The sequence below is a fragment of the Macaca thibetana genome, chromosome 12, assembly GCF_024542745.1.
Source record: "Macaca thibetana thibetana isolate TM-01 chromosome 12, ASM2454274v1, whole genome shotgun sequence".
NCBI lineage: Eukaryota > Metazoa > Chordata > Mammalia > Primates > Cercopithecidae > Macaca > Macaca thibetana.
The window spans coordinates 26,311,411-26,333,577 of NC_065589.1; the positions used below are offsets into that span (position 1 = coordinate 26,311,411).

General features: G+C 45.6%; 2 protein-coding genes across 2 annotated transcripts in view; one reads left to right on the plus strand and one right to left on the minus strand.

The window, feature by feature from the left end:
- RPL37A (ribosomal protein L37a) overlaps nucleotides 1–22,167 on the minus strand; it is a 308,451-nt gene that overhangs the window by 122,494 nt on the left and 163,790 nt on the right. The window lies entirely within an intron of this gene.
- Nucleotides 1,505–22,167, plus strand: part of MARCHF4 (membrane associated ring-CH-type finger 4) — a 113,576-nt gene continuing 92,913 nt past the window's right edge. Inside the window, exon 1 of the mRNA XM_050751277.1 lies at nucleotides 1,505–4,237. Within this exon, the coding sequence (XP_050607234.1) occupies nucleotides 3,719–4,237 (519 nt within the window). The 5' untranslated portion in view covers nucleotides 1,505–3,718. The remainder of the gene's footprint in view (nucleotides 4,238–22,167) is intronic.

Here is a 22,167-nt window from a genome sequence, read left to right on the forward strand (position 1 = left end):
TGGTGAGATAATTATTATATAGAATATGATTTCTGCAATACCAGAGACAGATACAGAGTGATGTGGAACACAAAATATTTTCTTGAAGAACAAATAAAAATTTTAAAATAAAGAGGTTCTGCACAGTCTTTGTGCTGATATTAATAAATATTATTTTGTAGTTATTAAAAATATTAGTATCATCTTTAAACCAGCCACCTTGGGCTGGGTCTCAGCATCCATGGTGGGTCCTGGGGCATGATTCAGACAAGTATCCATGCTGGGTTAACCGAGACTGAGATGTAGGTCGTTTCTCCTTAGAGCTTATAGGAATGAATCATTCATAGAGATGGCAGCAAAGGGGTAGTTTTCTTATGACTCATTGGACTGAACTTCATTCCAATGATATTTTGCTGCAGAAATTTTGCATGCTACTCTGTCTATGGCTCCAATATTTCTAAAGACATTACCACGGCTGTTTGGATGAATCACTGGCATAACTTCTCTATGGTCCTAGAGGGGTGTGTGTGTGTGGGAGGGGGAGAGTTTATAAGGAAAGGCAAAAAAAAAAAAAAGCAATCCTAAGTTTTCAATGACCAAATTCTACAGCTGCAAATACTGAGGTTTTATATAGCACACTTTAAGTTTCCTGCTTTTTCTTGCTCTTCACATTTAGGGACACTTTGCTGCTCACTAGAAACTCCTTGAGAAAAATAGGGTAGGGTGACATGAGTCAGTAGCAGAAGTAGGAGAGGAAATTAAAATCCATTTCAAATTACCTCTTGTCAGCGGCTCAGTGAAAGGCTTGAATAGGGAGGAGGCTGGGGATATTGGTGAAGACGAAGATGAAATATTGCTCTGGATTCTTATGATTCACAATTGAAAGAGGACTGTGACTTACAGTAGTGATGACTGTGGTGATGGTGGCCACAAGCCATTCAACAAATATGCATTGAACACTTACTACATACCATCACTGACTTAGGCACATGGGATCAGATGAATTAAAAAAATTATCTCTGTCAGTTGGAGCTTAAATTCTAGACGAAGAAGTTGACAAAAAAAAAAAAAAAATGGTACTAGCATCCTCCTCCCTGTTTGAACATTTGAAGCATTTTCTTCTCATGAGGTCTTAGTCGTGAGGGATTTAATCTCCATCAAGTCCCAGCTTCATTGTGGAAGTCACAAAACTTTATCTCCTCGAAACCTTGCAGACTGAGATCTACTTTAAATGTTTACGTGAACAGAGAAACGGTCTCTGGTCGAGAGGTGTCTGTGTCTTGTATGTGCAAAGAGGGGAACTGTGATAGTGGACAGCGGGCAGAGAGTCTACAACCAGACCTTCCACACCGACACGTTCCTGCTGAGGAAAACGCAAGAGTTACTGCCTGAATCGCTCCCCTCCCTCCCCGTGGCCTTTCTCTTTCTTTCTTTTGCTCTTCACTTCGCTCCCTCCTCCCTCCCTTCCTCAATCCCTCCCTCTCCTGGTTACCTCCCTTTCCTTTGGTCCCTCCCCATCCCCTTCCCTCGCACAGTCTCTCCTCCTCTTGCTCCCTCTCCCTCCAGCTTCTTTTCCTCTCATCCCCTTTCCCTCCTCCATCCCTCCGCGGCGTCTGCGTCAGGCCCCCACTAGCGTGACGCGCGGGGTCTGGGTGGGAGCTGTCCACTCGCCCGGGGTGCTGAATGCAGCAGCGGCGGCCGCGGCGCCGGCGGCGGAGAGAGCCGAGAGCCTCCCTCGCTGCAAGAACCTTGTTTCCAATTCTCGGACGGTCAGCTAGCCGCCCCGCCACCTCCTTCCAGCACCACCCCTTTGGGAACCGAGCCAGTGGGGGCAGCGGCGGGTGCTGAGCAACGGCGGAAGACGAGACAACACCTGGCAGCAGCCTGGAATCTGATTTGCTTCCTCTCGGCTTTTATAAGAGATATATTTATATACGGTTTTGGGGAGTCGCGAGGACCAAGCTGGAGCCAAGTGCCGGCTGCCTCCCACCTCGGCCACACTGCTTCGCTCCCCCCTCCCCACCTTCAGCTGGCACCGCAAACAAGCCTTACCTCGTTGCATCTGCGAGGAGAGGTAGCAACAGCGAACCCAGCCAGCCAGAGGCGGCGGAGAGGAGGAAGGGGCGGGGTGGGGGGGCAGAGAGCGGGCCGAGGCCGCCCTTGGTGGGGGTAGCGGGGGCAGAGCTGCCGAGCAGACCCGGCAGCCGCCCTCCTCCGCCCCCACCCTTCAGAAGCACTCTTGCCTGACTGAGAACCGAATTATTCCACTAGTATTATTTCATTTTTTATTACCCCCCCTCCTCACTCCCCAGCCGCCCCCACCCCCACGCCTGCCTCGCTTCTGGTTGCATGGCAGCGCTGCCCGGGCGCGGGGGCTCAGGGCTGGCCCCCAGGGAAGGGGGAGGAGGAGGAGGATCATGAAGGCCGGAGTCGCGACCGCGCCGGACGGCGGGCAGCAGCCAGAGGACGAGCCCGAGCAGCCCCCGCCCCGGAGACATCCGGACGCCGAGCAGCAGTCGCCTCCACCGCCGCAGCAGCAGCTGCCGGCGCTGGCCGACCCGGAGCCGGAGGAGGAGGGCGACCGCGACCCAGAGGAGGAAGAGGAGGAGAAGGCGAGGCCACTCGCCCTCCCGGACCTGCCCTTCTCTCGGCTCTTGCCCCTCGCCCGAAGGGACCTTTGATGGAACCGAGGGGGGGGGGCCACGGATTTGCCGACTGCAGCAGGGGTGGGCTGGGGGCTGAGATAATGTAACCGCTCCTTTCTCCTGTTCTCTCCCACACGCCCCTCTCCTCTACCCCTGTTCTCTGCTCCACCGCCCTCTCACCCCGGTACACACATCCTTCCTCTAGCCAGGATCTTCACTCTCAGGAAGGAGGCGCCTCTGCAAGGGTTAAACGATCTTTTCTTTTTCTTCCATCCTTTTTCCTTCCTAACCCTCTATTTTACCTCTCTTCTCCTAATTGGCTTTCCCCTCTTCTGCTTAGCCCTTTGGCTGCAGAGGCAAAGCACAAGCCCCTAGCCCAGTTTCACCTGCAACCCCCTCCCCCACCCAACTGCTCTCTTAAAAGCAACTCTGGTGCTTCTGGGGGTTACCCCAGTTTTCTGCCCAGGAGAATTAAAACTTCTCCCAATCTTCTCTCCTCCCCTACCTTGACTCCCCCTAACCCCTACCACCTGAGAAGAACTATCTTTTCTCTCTCACACATGCAGTCTTCAATTCTTCATTGAGCTAGTTTTCTCTAAGCCCAGTTCAATCCACTCCAAATTTGATTTACAATTGTCCTCACCCTTTTATATAAAAGAAAGATTTCTCACGGCCTAGGAATTTGAGAAGAACCCAATAATCCTTTCCTGGGGAACTTTTAAACAATTCAACATTGATCTTAAGGCTCTAGTGGCCCCTTCAGCACACTTCTTCAAACCGTCTGCTCCTACCAGTGTCCTCAGGTCAAAGGCAGAAAGGAGACACACTGAACAAAGTTGGAGGTTGGGGTGGGTGTGTGAGGGCAAGAAAAACTTTTTTGTTATTGGGCTTTGCAGGTGGAGTTCAGAACCAGTGACTCACACTTCTCAGTCCTGGGATCAATTTATTTGCTACTTGGAGGGGTTGTACGAAAAGCCAGTGAGAAAGCAGACTGCCCCCACAATACAGATCCACTGTGGGCCCCCAAACCTGTCCTGTCCCCCTCTTTTAAGACTCCGGCCACCCCTCTTGGGCTCTCTCCTTCCACGGGGCACATGCTGATGCCCCTGTGTGGGCTGCTCTGGTGGTGGTGGTGCTGCTGCTGCGGCTGGTACTGCTGTGGATTGTGCGCCCCAGCCCCCCAGATGTTGCGCCACCAGGGTCTCCTCAAGTGCCGCTGCCGCATGCTCTTCAATGACCTGAAGGTTTTCTTACTGCGGCGCCCTCCTCAAGCGCCCCTGCCCATGCACGGCGACCCCCAGCCCCCCGGTTTGGCGGCCAACAACAACACCCTTCCGGCTCTGGGCGCCGGGGGGTGGGCAGGCTGGAGGGGCCCCCGAGAAGTGGTGGGCAGGGAGCCCCCTCCTGTGCCACCTCCACCCCCCTTGCCACCTTCTTCTGTGGAAAATGACTGGGGTGGCCCAGCCACAGAGCCACCTGCCTCACTGCTCAGCAGTGCCTCCTCAGATGACTTCTGTAAGGAGAAGACCGAGGATCGTTACTCACTGGGCAGCAGCTTGGACAGTGGTATGAGGACCCCACTCTGCCGCATCTGCTTCCAGGGGCCAGAACAGGTGAGTCCCCTTTTCTCTTCTCCTGCTTCCTGTGGTATTTTCAGGTCTTGCAGATTGCTACTCGCCTGCTTGCCCTGGGGAACCATTATGTTGCCTCTAGTATGAGGACTCTATGTTTAAGAGCCCTCATTGATATTTCTTGTGGTTAACTTTGCCCAATGAGTGTCTGGTTCCCCGTGGAGCCTGCTTGGTGGTTCGTTTGTGTTCTAGGTTTTGCATTTTCTTTCCAATGCTAGTGTCTCCAATTCCATCTCCAAATTTCACAAACATCCTCAGAATAGAAGATCTAGAAGTAACGGAGTGAAGAAACTTGGTGGTACATTCACACTGGTTGCCAAGATATCCTTTTATCTAATTTGTTGTTAATAACATTTCGTCTAGCTCATCTTCAGTCCCATATCCCAACTTCTTCCTGCTCTGAGAGTATGCCAAGATCTTGTTCTCTTTTCCTATTCTCATAGGTTGAATTCCAGTAAGCTTGTTCTTTCACTTTGGACAACTTTCTTTCATATCACATTGACATCCTCGGCATTATGTTCTAGCGACTGAGGAGGAAATGGAGAGGGATTCTAGGCCCAAGACTAAATAGTTTGCTGAGACACTTCTTGGCAGACCCAAATTTTTCTATGTTGAAAACAGGCAGGTAAATAGGAATGAGAGTGAGTTTAAAGGACTGGAGTAGGGAATAAGGTATCTTGTTATTTCTCTTTTCAGACCTAAAGTGTATTGACTTAGAAAATCCCTTAAATGCTGCCCATCCAGGATAGGGAATGCCAACTCTCTCAAGGACCACAGCTTTCCCAAGTCTGGCAGGTTTTCCCTACCCTATTCATTCAGATTTTTCACAAACACCTCTCCTAAGTTCACCTACAATCTAGTGCCAGTAGTGCTGGATAGCATGTGTACATTCTTCAAGAACCATAGAAGGTGGCAACACTCTCCAAAGAATCACAGATAGAAAGGCTCAGCCAGTAAGTGATGCTGGAGAAGGAATATTCAATTGCAAGGTGGGCAAGGTTATGTGTTCCCATCAGCCACTTCTTCAGTAGTTTCCTGAAATGCAGAGAAGACCTCTGGATACTCCTTGTGGAAGTGGCAGTGCAGCAGGATGCCATGCCAGGCTTTGACTGGCTCTGGTTCTTGCTGAGGGTGTGCTCTGTAAGACGCAGGCTTAGCTGGCATTTTCATTCATTTTCTTGCTTTGCTTTCAATGGACAAAGAACTTTAGGGACTAGTGATTCCTGGAGCTACAGCTTGGAATTATGAGGGGAAGTGATATAGATCTCAGTATGAATAAATGTCTCTGAGAGGCTGGGGGCTGGATTCTTCCTTCTTATGACTAAGATTACCTAAGTATCCAATAAAGTGTTGTCCAGAGTTGAAAACTCCTGTTAGGAAAAAACTTCCAGAGTGCCTTTCCTTCAGTCCTTCTCTCTACTTCCAGCACCAGGCTCCATCAGAGCTGTGGGATAGAGTGGCTTGGCTGACAACAAGAGGGTGCCTCACTTTAATATCAGGCTCTTGCCGCCATCAAGTACTTCATACTTTTCAAAAGAAAGAATTATTTAGCTTCCTAAATTCCTAAGGCATTTCTTTTGTCTCCCATATGGGCTCAGGTCTGCATGTCACAGGGGCTGCTGCGAGTGTGGCTTCTGGCAAGAGCACTCTTGTATCTAGAAAACAGCAGGACTTGGAGGTGCCCTGGGATAATATTTCCCCTGCTGTGTGAACTTCTCCAAATAGCTTTATGCCTCTGGGCTGCTTTTCCAACTTACATGATTTGGAGACACCTTTTCATGCCCCTCTCCCTTCCTCAGAGGTGTGTTGGGAGAATCCAGGAGAAAACAAGTATAAAAAATATCTTGGAAGGGATTTATATATAATGAGCATGTATTTTGATAACAGAAAGCTGTATTTTATTGAAAAAAGAAAAAGAAAAAAAATGGCAATATTGTGAAATACCCTCATGTGATACAAGATCTGGTCAGAGGTTAGAAGCTTTCCTTTCTTGTTCATTATTTTGATGATGTGTCATAAATAAAGCATTGAATAAAAAAAGCTAACACCAGTAAAGGAATGGGCTCTATTATGTGAGAGGATTAGGGGGCCAAGTCTGCATTAAGACTGGATCAAATTAAGCACTTCCTGCATATGATTATTATGTTTTGGGGGTTTACTTTATCTGTGCAGGAACCAAGAGGCTTTAATGGGATTGTGTTATAGCAGTAATAAGAGCAATGTGAGTACTGCATTAGGTGGGGAGAATACAGTTTCCCACTTTCTTCTTTTTTTTTTTTTTTTTTTTTTTTCCACAGCATTTCTATGAAAGAGACAAAGGAGAGAAGATAAGGGAAACTCTAGAGAAGGAAGAGAGAGATAGAGAGATAGAAGGGCAACAGCAGCAGAGGGGAAGGAGAAAGAGAGGGACAGAGAGAGGAGGAGGAGGAGGAGGAGGGAGGGGGAATGGGGGAAAGAGAGAGAAAAAATTTCTGTATTTTAGTTTCTGTTCAGGGAGAGAGCTGTTCAGCAATTGTCTACACATGGCCCTGGAGGAAATGTGGTCTGCAATCTTAGTAGCTGAATGTCTTGGTGTTATCTCTGGCCAAACAAAGGAATTAAGCAGACCCCCACCTCCCCACTCCCCATCACCCCAATCATTTGCTACTGCTATAGGGGCTAAACAACTGCCCAAAAAATGAATATTTGCTCCTTTCCTGCCAAGGGCTTGCAATATCTGTGGTGAGGAACAACAAGAGAATCCAGCTAGTTTCACCTTTGCACCTACCTACAAAGGACTTTGCATCCATTCATTGGTGCATGCATTTATTTAACAATTTTTTGGGGGCATCTACAGTGTGCCCGTTGCTGTTCCAGGCATGAGTATTCAGGAGTGAACAAAACAGATGAAATTTCTGCTCTCCTGAAGCTGACATTCTGGTAGAGACCATACATAGACAAGTAAAATAGTAAGAAAATAAGGTAATTTAAGTGCCGTGATGAAATTTAAAAAAGGAAAATGAGTTAGAAAGGAATGAAAGGGAGGTAGTAGGAAAGGCACCACCACATTAGATAGGGTAATCAGGAAAAGTCTTCCTAAGAATGTGTCATCTGAGCTGATACCTAAATGATGAGAAGGGCCCGGCAATGCATAGGTCTAGGGGAAGAGCATTTCAGGTGGAGGAAATAGCAAGTTCAAAAGCGTGAATGTGAATGAGCTTAGCATGTTGGAAAAATGGAAGAGAAGACAGGAACTGAGAGAGGGATAGGTGTGAACACTTGCTCTGAGAACCTACTTGGCTCCATGCTAAAAAGCTACTGAGTAGCCTCTCTCCTCTCCACCATTCATTCATGTTGAGCAGGGGTCAGGACCCATGAGACTGTAGAACCAGAGTCCAGCTCAAAACTTCCTCACTCTCCCTTTTTCGTTGAAGCTGCGCTAGCCCACTTTGTGGGACAATGTACCATTGTGGGTAATCTGAACTCTCTGAAGCCGGATGTCCCCAGCTATAGGCCTGAACAAGTTATACACCCTGTCTGTGTCTTGGATTCCTCATTTGTACAACTGGGAAAATAATAATAGTCCCTATGTCATAAGATTATTCTGAGCATCAAATCAGTCAATACTATAAGAGCAGTGCTATCATAGCATTTTGTTATTGTTATTATTACTATCTCAGATTCAAGAGAGTGCTGTTCCTGCCTTGTTTAAAAGGAAAAGTGTGCCCTAGCCCACAGGCTGTCAGGAAGCCACTATGATTGTGGCATGTATGTAGACTGTTTCTTGCAGACTTATAATGCCCTAGGCACAGAGCGCAGCTTGTCCATTTCCATCATCAAAGTCTTTATTAAGCACCTACCTTTTGCCTGCTGTTCTGCTGGACAAGGTCCAGAGATGCAGGGTAGATGTGGTCCTGCCCTCTGGGAGTGTCACAATCTAACCCAGACATCACAGGGGCTGATAGAAATCAAGAACACACAGACAGTGAGGCTGAGTGAATTACAGTAATATCAGGTACAAGAAAGAGATGTGTATTTAAAAGCAGCTAGTGGGCGGGGTGCCTATTGAAAAAGACAAGTCAGGGAATTTGCCACTTTATCTACAGTTAGTTAGAGAAGACTTCTCTATTGCTGCCGAAGACCAAGTGAGAAGAAATAGATTTAGGCTGCCAGGCTGAGGTTGGACAGATGGAAGCAGAAGAGATGTGTGTCCCCCACCCCCACATCTGACTGCCATGGAGGATTTTATCTTTGTGGAACAACCTCCAGGCACTCCACACATGGATACCTTGAAAAGAGGCGAATCCGCCTCCCAGCTAGGCAGCTGTGGAGTGCCTAGAGGTGGGTGCAAAGACGAAATCCACCATGGCAGTCAGAAGCTAGGGTGGGAGGCCACCTGTTCTGGCCCTAATGGAAAGTAGGACGTGTATCTGGATAAGTTTAGCAAGCTTAATCTGCCTTTTTATTCTTTCTGGGGTTGGCTTCCCTGGAATTCTGTGTTCAGAAGGGGCAATAATTGTATGGAATGGTCTAGTCAGTGTTTCGGTTAGTTGGGAATAAGATATGGCTTTTCAGGGCATGGGGAATCTGGAGATCCTAAGATGCAATGAAAACCTGGGAATGGAGCTCAAGTAGAGCATTTTAGAAGAGACTTAAATGGTGTACTTAGTCGTCTTAGTGCTATGGTTTGATTTTACATTTCTTTGTGTGGTTATTTAGTATCTGTCTTCCACAAAGAAGAGACCCATCCCTCACATTTACAGGCCCTGGGGCAGGAGTATAAATGGAACCTCACATACCATGGGCCAAAATATTTAAAAGCAGTAAATCCAGCTAACAAACTGTTAAAATATATTTTATCCTCCTTTCCTAACAAATACTCCTTGAAAACAACCTGGGAGACAGGTTTGAATTTAGAACTTTTAGATGTCTCTGGATTCTGTGCTAGTCAAATGGGGATAACTGTCTTTTGGTCTACAGGACATTCTGATTCTCTTTCCAATGCTGACTCTAGCCTGTACTAATGAGCCTTGGACCCACGTGTACACACAGTCCTGCTGGCTTGTCCAAGCTCTGTCCATACCATTCCCCAAACAGTGGTGCCTTGCCCCAATCCCTGCCCTTGGGCCAGGGAGGGAAGAGTTTATGGATCCAAAGAAGAGAGTCCTGCAGGTCCTGGGAGCAAGTTCATGGCTCTCTGGACAGGAATTCCAGAGTTCCAGGTAATTGGAGCATATTCCAGAAGACAGGTGAGGTTCCTTGACCCTGCAGACTCCTCACACTGTGGGGAGAGGTTCAGCTGAAGGGGGAGCAGAGTGGGGTCCTCTAGAGCTAGAGGTTATCTTGTCTAGGTCTAAGGGGAGCACTGCAAAGGGACTACAAGATCCCTGGAGGAAGTGAACTGTGTGTGTTCATTCGTTGCTGGATCATCGGCTCTCAACCTAGTACCTGGCACCTGCTTCATGCTGTATGAGTATTTCTTGAAAGGACCAGCCTCTGGAGCTCCTCCAGTGGGCAGCTTCATAGGTAGGAGAACTGGGGAAAAGAGAACATTTAGGAAAAAAGTGGTGTCAAATGCCAAAGATGTGCTCTGCAGAAGAAAGGGTCCACAGGGCAGTGCCTTCGATAGTGATAGAATTTCCAGGGAAGTAAACTTGGGTTTCACTATTATACAAACTTTCCATGAAAGCTGTCCCAAGATCTTATAGGCTGCCTTAGAAGGGAGATCTTATGGGGACCTGGGACTAGATAATCCTCAAGATCCCTTCTGAGCTTGTGAGTTAGAATTCATAAATAAGATAATTTTGGGGTCTGGGAGATTTTTAATCTAAGCAAAAAGAGATGATCCCCTCACCTTCTCCAATTCAAGGGGTTATCTTATCTCAGGACATCTAGGCTCAGTAAACACATTACATGGCATATACAAATATATCTTCAGCAAAGATTGGAAAGAACAGTTTCTGTCCTGTGTTCATGGAAATCCTAAGGTGTTACCAGCCATTTACAATGCTGCAATTGTAAATTTTCACCATGCATACATCATGATGGGAGAGCAAGTCCTTCATGGCCAATAGGCAACAGACACCATCATGGACCCAAGGATACAAAACCATCCTGAGAAAGGGGGAGCCCACTTACCTCCAAGAGTTGTGAGCTTTCAGTTCCTATTTCTGTCAGTCCTGGTCCTACTTAAATTGGAAGCTCCAAGAAACTTTTCTTCACTCAAGCCTCTTACCAAAGCTCTAATTCTCTATTGGGAGGTAAGGTAAGGATGTTAAAACCCCACCACAGGGTTACAGGTTATTTCACAGATATCGCTGTCTTACATGTACACACTTGGTCACGCATAAGCACGAATACAACATTGAATGCATCTGTCTCGCTTTCACAGGCAGAACTGGGAACGAGAGGAAGGGAGATGCCTGTGTCTTGGCAGTTGCAGAGCAGTTCTCAAATCAATTGATTGTAAGATTCTCTACACAGTGTTCAGTTTGTAGTAATCCTTCACTTACCAGGATCATCTTGGGGTGAGTTGACCAATTTATTGGATGTGGCTTCTAGCTGAGGCCCCCATCGAGAAAGTGACTTAAGGCTAGCAGGGCAGGAAGTTACAAAATATGGATTTCACAAGAGGCTGGGGGAGAAAAAGGAGAGATATTGGGATTCTCTCTTTCTGCCTGTTTTTCCAGCTGGTATGCTGGAAAAGTCCAGCTGTGGCCTGTGAGATGGGGGAGGGAGAGGAGGTTGGAGGGAGAGGAGACACTCAAAGGAGTGTGGGGATGAGCGAGCTGCTGCTTGTTTGCTGGGAAGGAAGCCAAGTTGGAAGTAAGCCTGAATGTAAAGGAGCTGGCAAGCAAATACTGTGTGGCCCAAGCTGCATACCATCCCCCTCCCGAGATGCATCATATGTAAGCCAGAGTTTACATGTACATATAGTACACATTTGATACCCCATTCTGTGTATGGTAAAAGCAAAGGTGAGGTGTACCTGGGGCTGACTGTCTCATGACAAAAGAGCAAAACTGAGTAAGTTACAATTTGAAATCCAGGTAGATGCAAATTGTCAGGGAAAGAAAGGGGGGAGTTTCCAAATACAGGTTCTACCCAACTCTGTGATCCAAGAATGACTTCATGACTCACAAGAGGTATACAAGGGCCCCATTCCTGAACCCAGCGAATTGTACTCGTGAGGTGTTTTGCAGGACCTGTCCATAGAGGTGTTGAGAAGGACAGATCAAGTTATTTTTCTCCTTTATGGAAAGACTGTTTTGGATGTGGTTGAATAGAATCAACATCAATGTCTGAAAGAACCCTCTTGAAGCCACCCCAGTGGCTAGCATAGGGCTCTGCAAACAGTAGGGACTCATTATTTGCTAATCCTTTCCCCCTGCTACTTGCACATGTTCATTCCGGATTAATAGTGCTATATTTATATGTATATGTGTGGTAGAGGATATATTTGTGTGTGTGTGCATGCGTGTGTGCACACATATGTGTATAAACTAAAAGGCCAAGCAACGGGGGTATGGATGACCCCTTGCAATCTCATCCAACCTCATTTACTGTTTCTATAATGACAAATAGTGATGATTCTTGTCCTAGTAATCATAGTGATCATTATCTTGGCTTAAGACCATTTGGCTAGCATGCATTTCCTTATTCTATTGCAGAATGACGGGAAGAACATGGGCTTTGAAGTCCAAAAGACATGGATTTCATTCCCATTTGGGGCCTTTCCCAGCTGAGTGGTCTTGGGCAACTTATTTAACTTCCCTGGACCTAGATTTTATTGTTTATAAAACAGAGATAAAATACTGAGTTTGAACATTTGTAAGGAATTGACATGATGCGTTAAAGATCTAGGCACACAACAGCTGCTAACTGAAAGGGAGTGATATTTACCCCATCCCACTAGTGTGTCTCAGAGACCTGGAATGGAGCCCTCAGATCACACTGTTGCTTTTCCTACTACCCTCTCTCACTGAAGTCTTTAAAAAATCAGATGTCTAAGGCTATGCTTCCATCACAGTAAACCCCAAGCTGTTTTTATGACTGACAATCAGGGATGGGTGTTTTGGACCAGTCTCTGTTTAGCAGATTTTCTGCCTCTGTATTGTCTGATTCAGCTGAACTCTGTCCTCTCTTCCTTGGGTCCCTCACTCCCAACATCGTTGTCTTTATCCATCTCCATCATCACCAGGTCCCTGACAGATCTTTATGAAGCAGCACTCTCTGCTTGGCAGGAGCTATGTAGAAAGACACTTTCCTGCACTTTGAGTCCCTACAGGTCAGGGGCAGACCATGCATGCAGACAAGCATGCAGAGGAAGTTGCAGAGGAAATGCTTGCCCAATATGCAAGCAAGAGGTTTGCATTGAAGGTCCTCCTTGGACTGGTGTTTCTGAAAACCCAGGATGGGATGGACAGCCCCAGACAGACATGATGTTAAATAACGTTGATCCCCAGGTAAGAATGTTGTTCCCTTTTCAGTCTGCTCTCATGCTTCATGATTATGTCTAGGAGAAAATCTCACCCTAGTGATAATATGTATTTAACACCTTTCTAGGGATGTCAGTCTGCTTTATAAACAAAGAAAGAAGGCATTAGACTCAGATCTTCGGACATGCACTTATTTTAGCTAGAATTTCTCACCTTGTTTTGTTTATATTTGTATGTGTCTACTCCTTTTTTTAATGGGCTTCATTTTTTTAGAGCAGCCTTAGGTTCACAGCAAAATTGAACAGAAAGTACAGAGAGTTCCCATGTACTCCCTGCTACCCCACCATCAACATCCCGTACTTTGGCCAGGCACAATGGCTCATGCTGTAATCCCAGCACTTTGGGAGGCTGAAGTGGGAGGATCGTTTGAGCCCTGGAGTTTGAGACGAGCCTGGGCAACATAGCAAGACTCCATCTCCACAAAACAAAATAAAAGCAAAAAAAAAAAATCCCACCAGGGTGGAACATTTGTTACAACTGACCCTGCATTGACACATCATTATCACCCAAAGTCCATAGAATACATGAGGGTTCACTGTTGGTATCGTACATTCTAAGGGTTTTGACAAACATATAGTGACATGTATTCACCATTATGGTATCACACAGAAAACCTATGGTATGGTATCATACCTAAAAACCCGCTGTGCTCCACCACCTATTCGTCTCCCTGCTTCCACTCCCAATCTCCTGGCAAAATATTTGGCCTTTTCTAGGATGTCATATAATTGGAATCAGATAGTGTATAGCCTTTTCAGATTGGCTTTTTCACTTAGTAATATGCATTTAAACTTCCTCCATGTCTCAGTGTCTTTTTGTGGTTGATAGCACATTTCTTCTTAGCGCTGAATAATATTCCATCACATGGATGTCCCAGAGTTTGTCTATTCTTTTTATGGCAAATGGTACCAGTCTTTCATTTATGGCAGTGACAAAAAGTCTCCCTTAGAAATAAATTTATTGAAATAGAAATGTGAGACATTTAAAGGCAAATGTTAAGTTTGAAGAAAATAATAGTATAGATGGTACATGAATACATCAAAAAGCATAAGTGACTGAAGTTATTCTGACCTGGCTATACTTTAAAGTAGTTTTGAAACATCTGTGGACATCAAGAAGTGTTTCAGGAAGGAGATGATACATGGAGTCCCAGGCTGTGATCCCAGGGCATTTTCAGTCTCTGGCTTTGAGAATTCCAAAGTAGATGATTACTTCAGGAATACTGTGTATTAGTAGGAAACCAAATGGGGAGAAGACATGTGTCCACCAGACCTGAGGTTCTGGAACAAGGAACAGAGGTGTGGGCCCTGGAGGAGGAGAGGAGAGTTAGTTGGGAGGGTATGATGTAATCAAAAATGCAAGTTCAGTCATTCAGCACTGGCAGAGTTCAATTAATAAGAGTAAGATCTGCTATGAAGAAAGTGACTTTTTATTCCAAAGCTAGCTTAGGGGAAGAAGTACAGGCTTCTTGCCTTAAAGGTACCACTTCGTTTTTAGAGCAGAAATCAGGTGCTTTTAGAAGGGGTCTCAGCGCGAAAGACACACAGTGGAGGAAGCAAGCAGGTGGAGGTCTGCATAACTCATTTCAGTGCCTTATCTACTGGGTGGTCAAGCTGGTGACTGCTGGCATCTTCAAGAGCAGAACTAGACTGTAAATGTGACCGAAGCTTTCCAGGTGGGAGAGAGTTTTGTAGTGGGCATACTTGGGGTTGTAGATTGACTGTTGTCTCTTGAGGCAACCTCCTGGTGGGTGAGTTCCACTCAAGCTTCTAAGTACATAGTTAGGTGAACTTGCCCTGTAGGGAGAGCCTGATGAAGAGGAGGTGAAAAGCTATAATTGCCTTTCTAAAGGACTAAGTAGGAAGTGGGGAATAGGTGGAAACAGAGAAAAGAGAAAATAAGAGGAAAAAATAATAAAAATAATAATTCATTCTCTTTTTTGTAGAAAAATGGGGGTACTTGGCTACAACAGGGCCATGTGACTAGGAATGAAGAGGCATGTGTCACCCATGGCAGAGGCAGGAAGGGATGCCTCTTGCATCTCTCTTCTCCCCTGCCTCAGGGATCTGAGAACTCTAAGTCCTAGATGGGATATCTGCAAGATGGAAAAGTCTGACCAACATGGGCTCTGACATGAGGGAAATGCTAACTTTGATTGCGTTAAGATACTGAAGCTTGGGGGTTTGTCTGTTACCCAGCTAATGTTAATTTCCCTGACTAATACAACCATAAATTCCCACTCCTGAATTATGTTCTCAGGGTATTCTTGAGTGAAGCCAAATCTGGGGCTCGCTTCCCATTTCTCCCCATTTGGTTTCTTTCCCCTAGATCCCAGAGCAGGGCAACAGATGGTACACAGCTCCATCCCTCACAGCTCACTAAGCCCCAACAACGAAGTGTTTCAGCTCAGGACTGACATATCACTTTTGCCTACAACTCCCTGGCTGGATCTAGGAATATGTTTTTGCCTAACAGCAATAGGGGTGGGGAGTATAATCCTTCTGGGTGCCGGCAAAAAGACGAAGGCTTTTTTTCCAGAGATGGGTGAGTTCTAGAAGTCTCTACCTCAATAAAGGTAGAGTGAGTGAATGAATGAAAAAACATATGGCAAGCTTTTAGAACACCACTTGACCCACATTAAGCATGCAATAAGTATTACTAGTTATCGTTCTTATTTGCTCTTTTATAAAAAGAGGAGGTTGTACTCTGGAATATCCAAGCTGCTTCTAGTTCTGCTGTCCTCTTTTATGCCTTGTGATGCCCCAGTCACACCTGGGGTTGATATAAATCCAATTCCTCCTTCCACCTATAGCAGATGCCTCCCTAGAAGAATGGCCTAAAAACTGGACATTAAAGGCTGAAAAGGGAAAATAATTTGGGAAATAGAAAATGAAGGATGTTCCTGGCACAAGGACAATGAAAGCAAGGAGTCAGAGATGCTTTTGTAGAAAACTAGCAAGGTTGATAAGAACACAGGGCTTATAGAGCCAGGCAGAACTGCTTTCAGATCCCACTGTTACTGTGCAGTAGATGTGTATCCTTGGGCAAGCCACTTATAGACTCAGAATCTTAATTTTCTCCACTGTAGAATGGCAATGATAATAACAGTACCTGTCCCAGAGGTTGTTGTGAGGTTAACTGATATAATGAATGCGAAAATGTTAGCATAATGCAGAACACAAACATACAATAAAATCACAAATATACATTAAACATTAGTGCTTGGTGTTTTTATATGACCTCACAAGCTCTCTATTGTTTTCTTCAAACTTCGAAAATGTCTGCCTTCGACTGTGTATGACTGTGGGCTGCTGACCTCAGGAGGAGCTACCATGATATCATCTGTCAGGAATAGATGAAACTAAATATACCCAACCATTGCCTGTAGCTAAGTAAAATGATCTCACAGATATACTTACTATTTTTCAAATGTATATGGAACAAACTCAAAAGCATCCTTCAATTTACTGTAGCTTGTCAATAAATATATTCTCAAAGAGATACTCAAAGTATAACTACAGTCATTTGAGGGTTTGTGATACTTTCTGAATATTAAAAAGAGTCTAATTAGAGAGATTGTATAAAATAACTAGCCAGTACTTTCCAAAGTCTCAACATCAGGAAAGATATAGAAGAACGGCCGGGCATGGTGCCTCATTCCTGCAATCCCAGCACTTTGACTGACTAAGGCAGGAAGATTGCTTGAGCCCAGGAGTTTGTGACCACACTGGGCAGTATAGTGAAACTTTACGTCTACAAAAAAAATTTAAAAATTAGCCAAGCATAGTGGTACACGCCTGTGGTCCCAGCTATTCAGGGGACTGAGGTGGGAGGACTGCTTGGACCCAGAGGCAGAGGCTGCAGGGAGCCATGACTGCACTACACACTCCAGCCTCAGTGACAGAGCGAGATCATGTCAAAAAAGTGTGTGTGTGTGTATATAAAAGTGTACATATAGAATGATGGAGAACTGTCTCAGATTGGAAGAGTCTAAGGTGATATAACAATTAAATACTTTGTATAATCTGGATTGGATTCTGGACCACGTAAAGGACATTAGTGGGACCCTCGGTGAAATTCAAATAAGGTCTGTAGATTAGTTACTAGACTTGTATCAATGTTAAGTTCCTAGTTTGGGTCATTGTACTATGGTTAAATGAGATTTAACTTTTGGGGAACTTGGCTGAAAGTCATATGAGAAATCTTCATGCTGTTTTTTTGGTTTTTTTTTTGAGATGGAGTCTCATTTTGTTGCCCAGGCTGGAGTGCAGTGGCACGATCTCAGCTCACTGCAACCTCCGCCTCCCAGGTTTAAGTAGTTCTCCTGTGTCACCCTCCTTAGTAGCTAGGATTACAGGGGCCCGCCACCACGCCCACCTAATTTTTATATTTTTAGTAGAAACAGGGTTTCACCATGTTGATCAGGCTGGTCTCAAACACCTGACCTCAAGTGATCCACCCACCTCGGCCTCCCAAAGTGCTGGGATTACAGACGTGAGCCACTGTGCCCGGCCTATTTTTATAATTTTTAAAAATAAGTTTAATGTTATTTCAAAATGAAAAGTTAAAAAATTCACTTAAAAGGGGAGAGGATGCAGTATACTTACACCTGAGGAACTGCGTGAAGCATGTTTGTCATGTATTTTTATAATCTTTTTATTAACCAAACAATATGGAAATTTTCAAGCACATATAAAAGTAGAATAATTGCGAATTATTGCGAATTGGAATAATTGTGAATTACCGGTATAGCAAAAATAGCATGGATTTGCTGGTTAGAAAAACCTGTGTTAGAATTCAGGCTCTATCATTTACTAGCTGTGTGACTTTAGGCATATCAGTTAAATCCTTTGAACTTCAGTGTCCTCTATCTGTCATAGGGGGCTAATGAAAATAAATACCTCATAGAATTGTTCTGGAATTTAAGAAGACAATACGTAGCCCAGTGCATGAAACGGGCTCCTGAGAAGTCTTCGTTCCCTTTCTGGTCTTTCCTTCCCCTTCTGTCCAAAGCGGATGATAAACATGCTTCACGCAGTTCCTCAGGTGTAAGTATACTGCATGCTTTGAGATCGACAGGATTGACACCGGGGCAGTGCGGTGTTGAGTGGGCAGGAAAGTTTCCCCAATACGGGCCCTTCAGCATATAAACAGAGTTAATGATGATCAGCACAAACAGCATTGGCCACTATGCAGTGTTCTTGAACACTTCCTAACCCGACACTGCCAAAAAAGTGCCTTCGCACATTGAAGGAATGTGGGTTGTATCTTTTGATTTATCCCGTGGTGATCCCTCTAGGAGCCACAGATTTAAGCCTCTGTGGAGCCAAAAGAGCTTTCTAGTCCTGGGGCTGTCAGTTCGACTGGTTTGGAAAACAAGTGCCAAAACCAGCCATTGGCAGGTGAATGAGTGTAGGCAGCCAGTGAGTGTGCAGAGGTGTCCCTTCTGCTGTATGTGTGCCTGTGGGTAGGAGCGAAGGAGAAGACTGAGGGGTTGGGGGAGGAGGCTGGGTCTGCACGAAATGCAACTTTTTAACACAAAAGAAAAAAGGCACTCCAGGGGTTGGCCCATTTGGCTGCTCCAGCCTTTTGTGTATCTTTGTTCCAGGGAGAACCCAGAGGGTCTGGTCTTTGCAAAGTCAATGCAGGCATTCTGTGCAATACTTGCTGTCTTATTTCTGGTTTCTTGACATCCATTACGCATTTGCCTCCAAAAAAATAAAAAATCTGTTTGAGTATCAGAAAGAGTACGTGATGTGATTTCAAGGACTTTCTACCTCCAACCAAAAACGAAACAAACAAACAAACAAAAATCCACTTATTGGGAAGTGACCCTAGAGATTTAAATTAATTTTTATTCTTTCTACAAATGCAATTCAAGTAAAAAAGTGTGTCTTTGACATGAGGCTGGAATTTGCTTCAAAATAATCGAGTGACTATAAGTAAAACAAGACTGATTGTGCATGGCATTGCTGAAGGTGGGTGCTGGGTACATGGGAGGTTTATTCTAATTTTCTCTCTACTTTTATATGTGCTTGAAAATTTCCATATTGTTTGGTTAATAAAAAGATGATAAAAATACAAGTGTTAGGGCCAGGCGCAGCGGCTCACGCCTGTAATCCCCGCACTTTGAGAGGCTGAGGCGAGTGGATCACTTGAGGTCAGGAGTTCAAGACCAGCCTGACCAACATAGTGAAACCCCATCTCTACTAAAAATACAAAAATGAGCCGGGTGTGGTGGCGCATGCCTGTAATCCCAACTACTCGGGAGTCTGAGGCAGGAGAATCACTTGAACCTGGGAGGTGGAGGTTGCAGTGAGCCAAGATCACGCCACTGTATTCTAGCCTGGGTGACAAAGTTAGACTCTGTCTCAAAAAACAACAACAAAAAAATACAATTATTAAATAAGTTTCACAAACAGGCAGGTGGAATTAGCTGAGAGTAGACAAGACAGCTTTGGGCACAATTATGCTGAGGACGAGAGTCAAAGACAGAGAGGAACTGACTGAGTCCCACCAGGTATTCACCAGTCTTGTTCAATGAGGGGAATCAACTTGATGACCTCTTAAGGGATCTTCCATCCCCCAAGGTCATGATTTAGAGATGAAAATGTCCTGTCGTCCGTTTCCTTTCTGGTCCACCTGGTCTAGTGGCAGCAAAAGGATCAGTGACCATTCATTCAGTAGAGGTTGAGTGAACACCACTGGGTGTCAGATCCCAGGAATGCAGAGATAAGATGGGGAGCTCGGAGTCTAGTGCAAGAGACTAGTGTGCTGAGAGCAACCACAAGACATAATGAATGCCGTGGACCAGGGTTGCATATGTCGTGCTAAAAAAACTGCACAGGAGGGGTGACTAGTGATGCCTGGGAAAGCTGGAGAAGGACCCCCACATGGGCTTGCCTTTGAGTGGTTGAGTAAGAATGAGTAGGTGGAGTCAAGGCAGTTAAGGGAATTCTCCAGGTGGAAGTGTATGTCAAAATATGGCAATAAGAGATTAACCCTGATTCTCCTCATCAGAAATGTGTTCCTTCCTACTCAGCCTAATCCTGTCTCCCTCTCGTTGCATTTTAAATTACCCTCTGTGCTTTAAGACCCAGAATGCGGGGTAGGGTGCAGAGATGGGAGAGATGTACTTACTCCCCTTTAGCAACGAGTCCTCTTAAGCCCAGCCTTTCTGTGGTTGGTCCTAATGACCTTTCTGTAATAGGAGCCTAGAGGTCTGGATGTGCTTGGAGGCGCCTGCCCGGGAACAGTAACTCCACAACAGCCATCTTTGTTGATTGAATGGAGCTTTTATTTGGAAGCCACCAGAGGGTGTGGAAGAAATCTTGTGGGTTCAGGAGCTTCCTTATCTTCCAACACGCGCAGAGCCACTAGCACATGTTTCTATGGTGGGAGGGAAGAGCAGGCACTGTTTTCCTAATCTTTTTTTTTTTTTTTTTTTTTTTTTTTTTTGAGACTGAGTCTCGCTCTGTCGCCCAGGCTGGAGTGCAGTGGCACGATCTCGGCTCACTGCAAGCTCCGCCTCCCGGGTTCACGCCATTCTCCTGCCTCAGCCTCCCGAGTAGCTGGGACTACAGGCGCCAGCCCCCGCGCCCGGCTAATTTTTTGTACTTTTTAGTAGAGACGGGGTTTCACCGGGTTAGCCAGGATGGTCTTGATCTCCTGATCTCCTCGTGATCCGCCCGTCTGGGCCTCCCGAAGTGCTGGGATTACAGGCTTGAGCCACCAGGTTTTCCTGATCTTTAGAAGTGAGAAACTGGAGGCCGGGCATGGTTGCTCACACCTGTAATCCCAGCACTTTGGGAGGCCAAGGTGGGCACATCACTTGAGTTCAGGAGTTCGAGACCAGCCTGGCCAACATGGCAAAAACCCCTTCTCTACTAAAAATACAAAAATTAGCTGGGCTTGGTGGCAGGTGCCTGCAATCCCAGCTACTCGGGAGGCTAAGGCAAGAGAATCATTTGAGCCTGGGAGGTGGAGGTTACAGTGAGCTGAGATTGCACCACTGCACTCCAGCCTGGGCAACAGAGTAAGACTCCATCTCAGAAAAAAAAAAAAAAAAAAAAAAAAAAAAAGAAGAAGAAGAAGAGAAGGAGAAGGAGAAGAAACTAGGACCCAGAGAGATGAGGGGACATGTTCAAGGTGCAAGGCAAATCCCTAAGCTGGTATTTCCTATTCTCAGACTGGAAAATATCTGTGATACATCAGCACCTTTCAGGATAAATAAATTCTTCCTTTTTTCACCCCCTTTCCAGCCTCAGAACTATTCATCTATTCATTTCCTACATATTAATATATTGTAGTAAAGGATTAATTTACCAGAATGTTTAGAGAATGGAAGAGATCAAAGAGAATGGGTGGGAGTTTATGGTTAATTTGATTATCTAGTGAATTTGGGGCTAACCCCTATTTTTTTTTTTTTTTTTTTTGAGACGGAGTCTCGCTCTGCCGCCCAGGCTGGAGTGCAGTGGCCAGATCTCAGCTCACTGCAAGCTCCGACTCCCGGGTTCACGCCATTCTCCTGCCTCAGCCTCCCGAGTAGTTGGGACTACAGGCGCCCACCACCGCGTCCGGCTAGTTTTTTGTATTTTTTTAGTAGAGACGGGGTTTCACCGTGTTAGCCAGGATGGTCTCGATCTCCTGACCTCGTGATCCGCCCGTCTCGGCCTCCCAAAGTGCTGGGATTACAGGCTTGAGCCACCGCGCCCGGCCTGTTGAAAGTCTTTATAAAATGTGAGGCTACTTGGCAGTGCATTTGAACATCGCCTCAATTTTTTTATGTTGAAGTGTTGTCATTTAAAGTTAGGCTCTGTGGTTAGAAAAGGCACAGGAAATGAAGTTCTAGCTTCATAGGCCACAGGATATCTTGTAGAAGCTGGTGGGTGGCTTTTATTTAAACTGTGATATCAACTTGTTTTATCTTTCTCCCACACGAGGGGAATAAAATCTCTAGTTCATCCATTCTGCAAATATTTATTGAGCAGCTGCTTTGTGCCAGAACTGCGTGAGGATTCTCGGTACCATGGTGAATTGGAACACAGCTCCTGTCTTCTTGGTGCTTTGCCAGTCTTGTGACTGCAGGGCAGGAATTAAGATATAGTGTGGTAAGGACTGAGGACTGCTCAAGGTGCTATGGGAGGGCAGGCTTGAGGAGGGTCAGGGATGGCTTCTCACAAGATGAGATATCTATGGTTGACCTGAATTTAGCCAAGATAAGAGAGTGGAACACACTCCAGGTAGAAGGAGGAGCTTTTCCAAAAGCACAGAGGGGCCAGGTATGGAGGTTTATGTCTGTAATCCTAGCACTTTGGGAGGCCAAGGTGGGAGGCTAGCTTGAGCCCAGGAATTCAGGATCAGCCTGGGCAACATAGTGGGACACTGTCTCTATTAAAAAACAACAGAAAAAGCAAAAGCTCAGAGGGAGGAAAG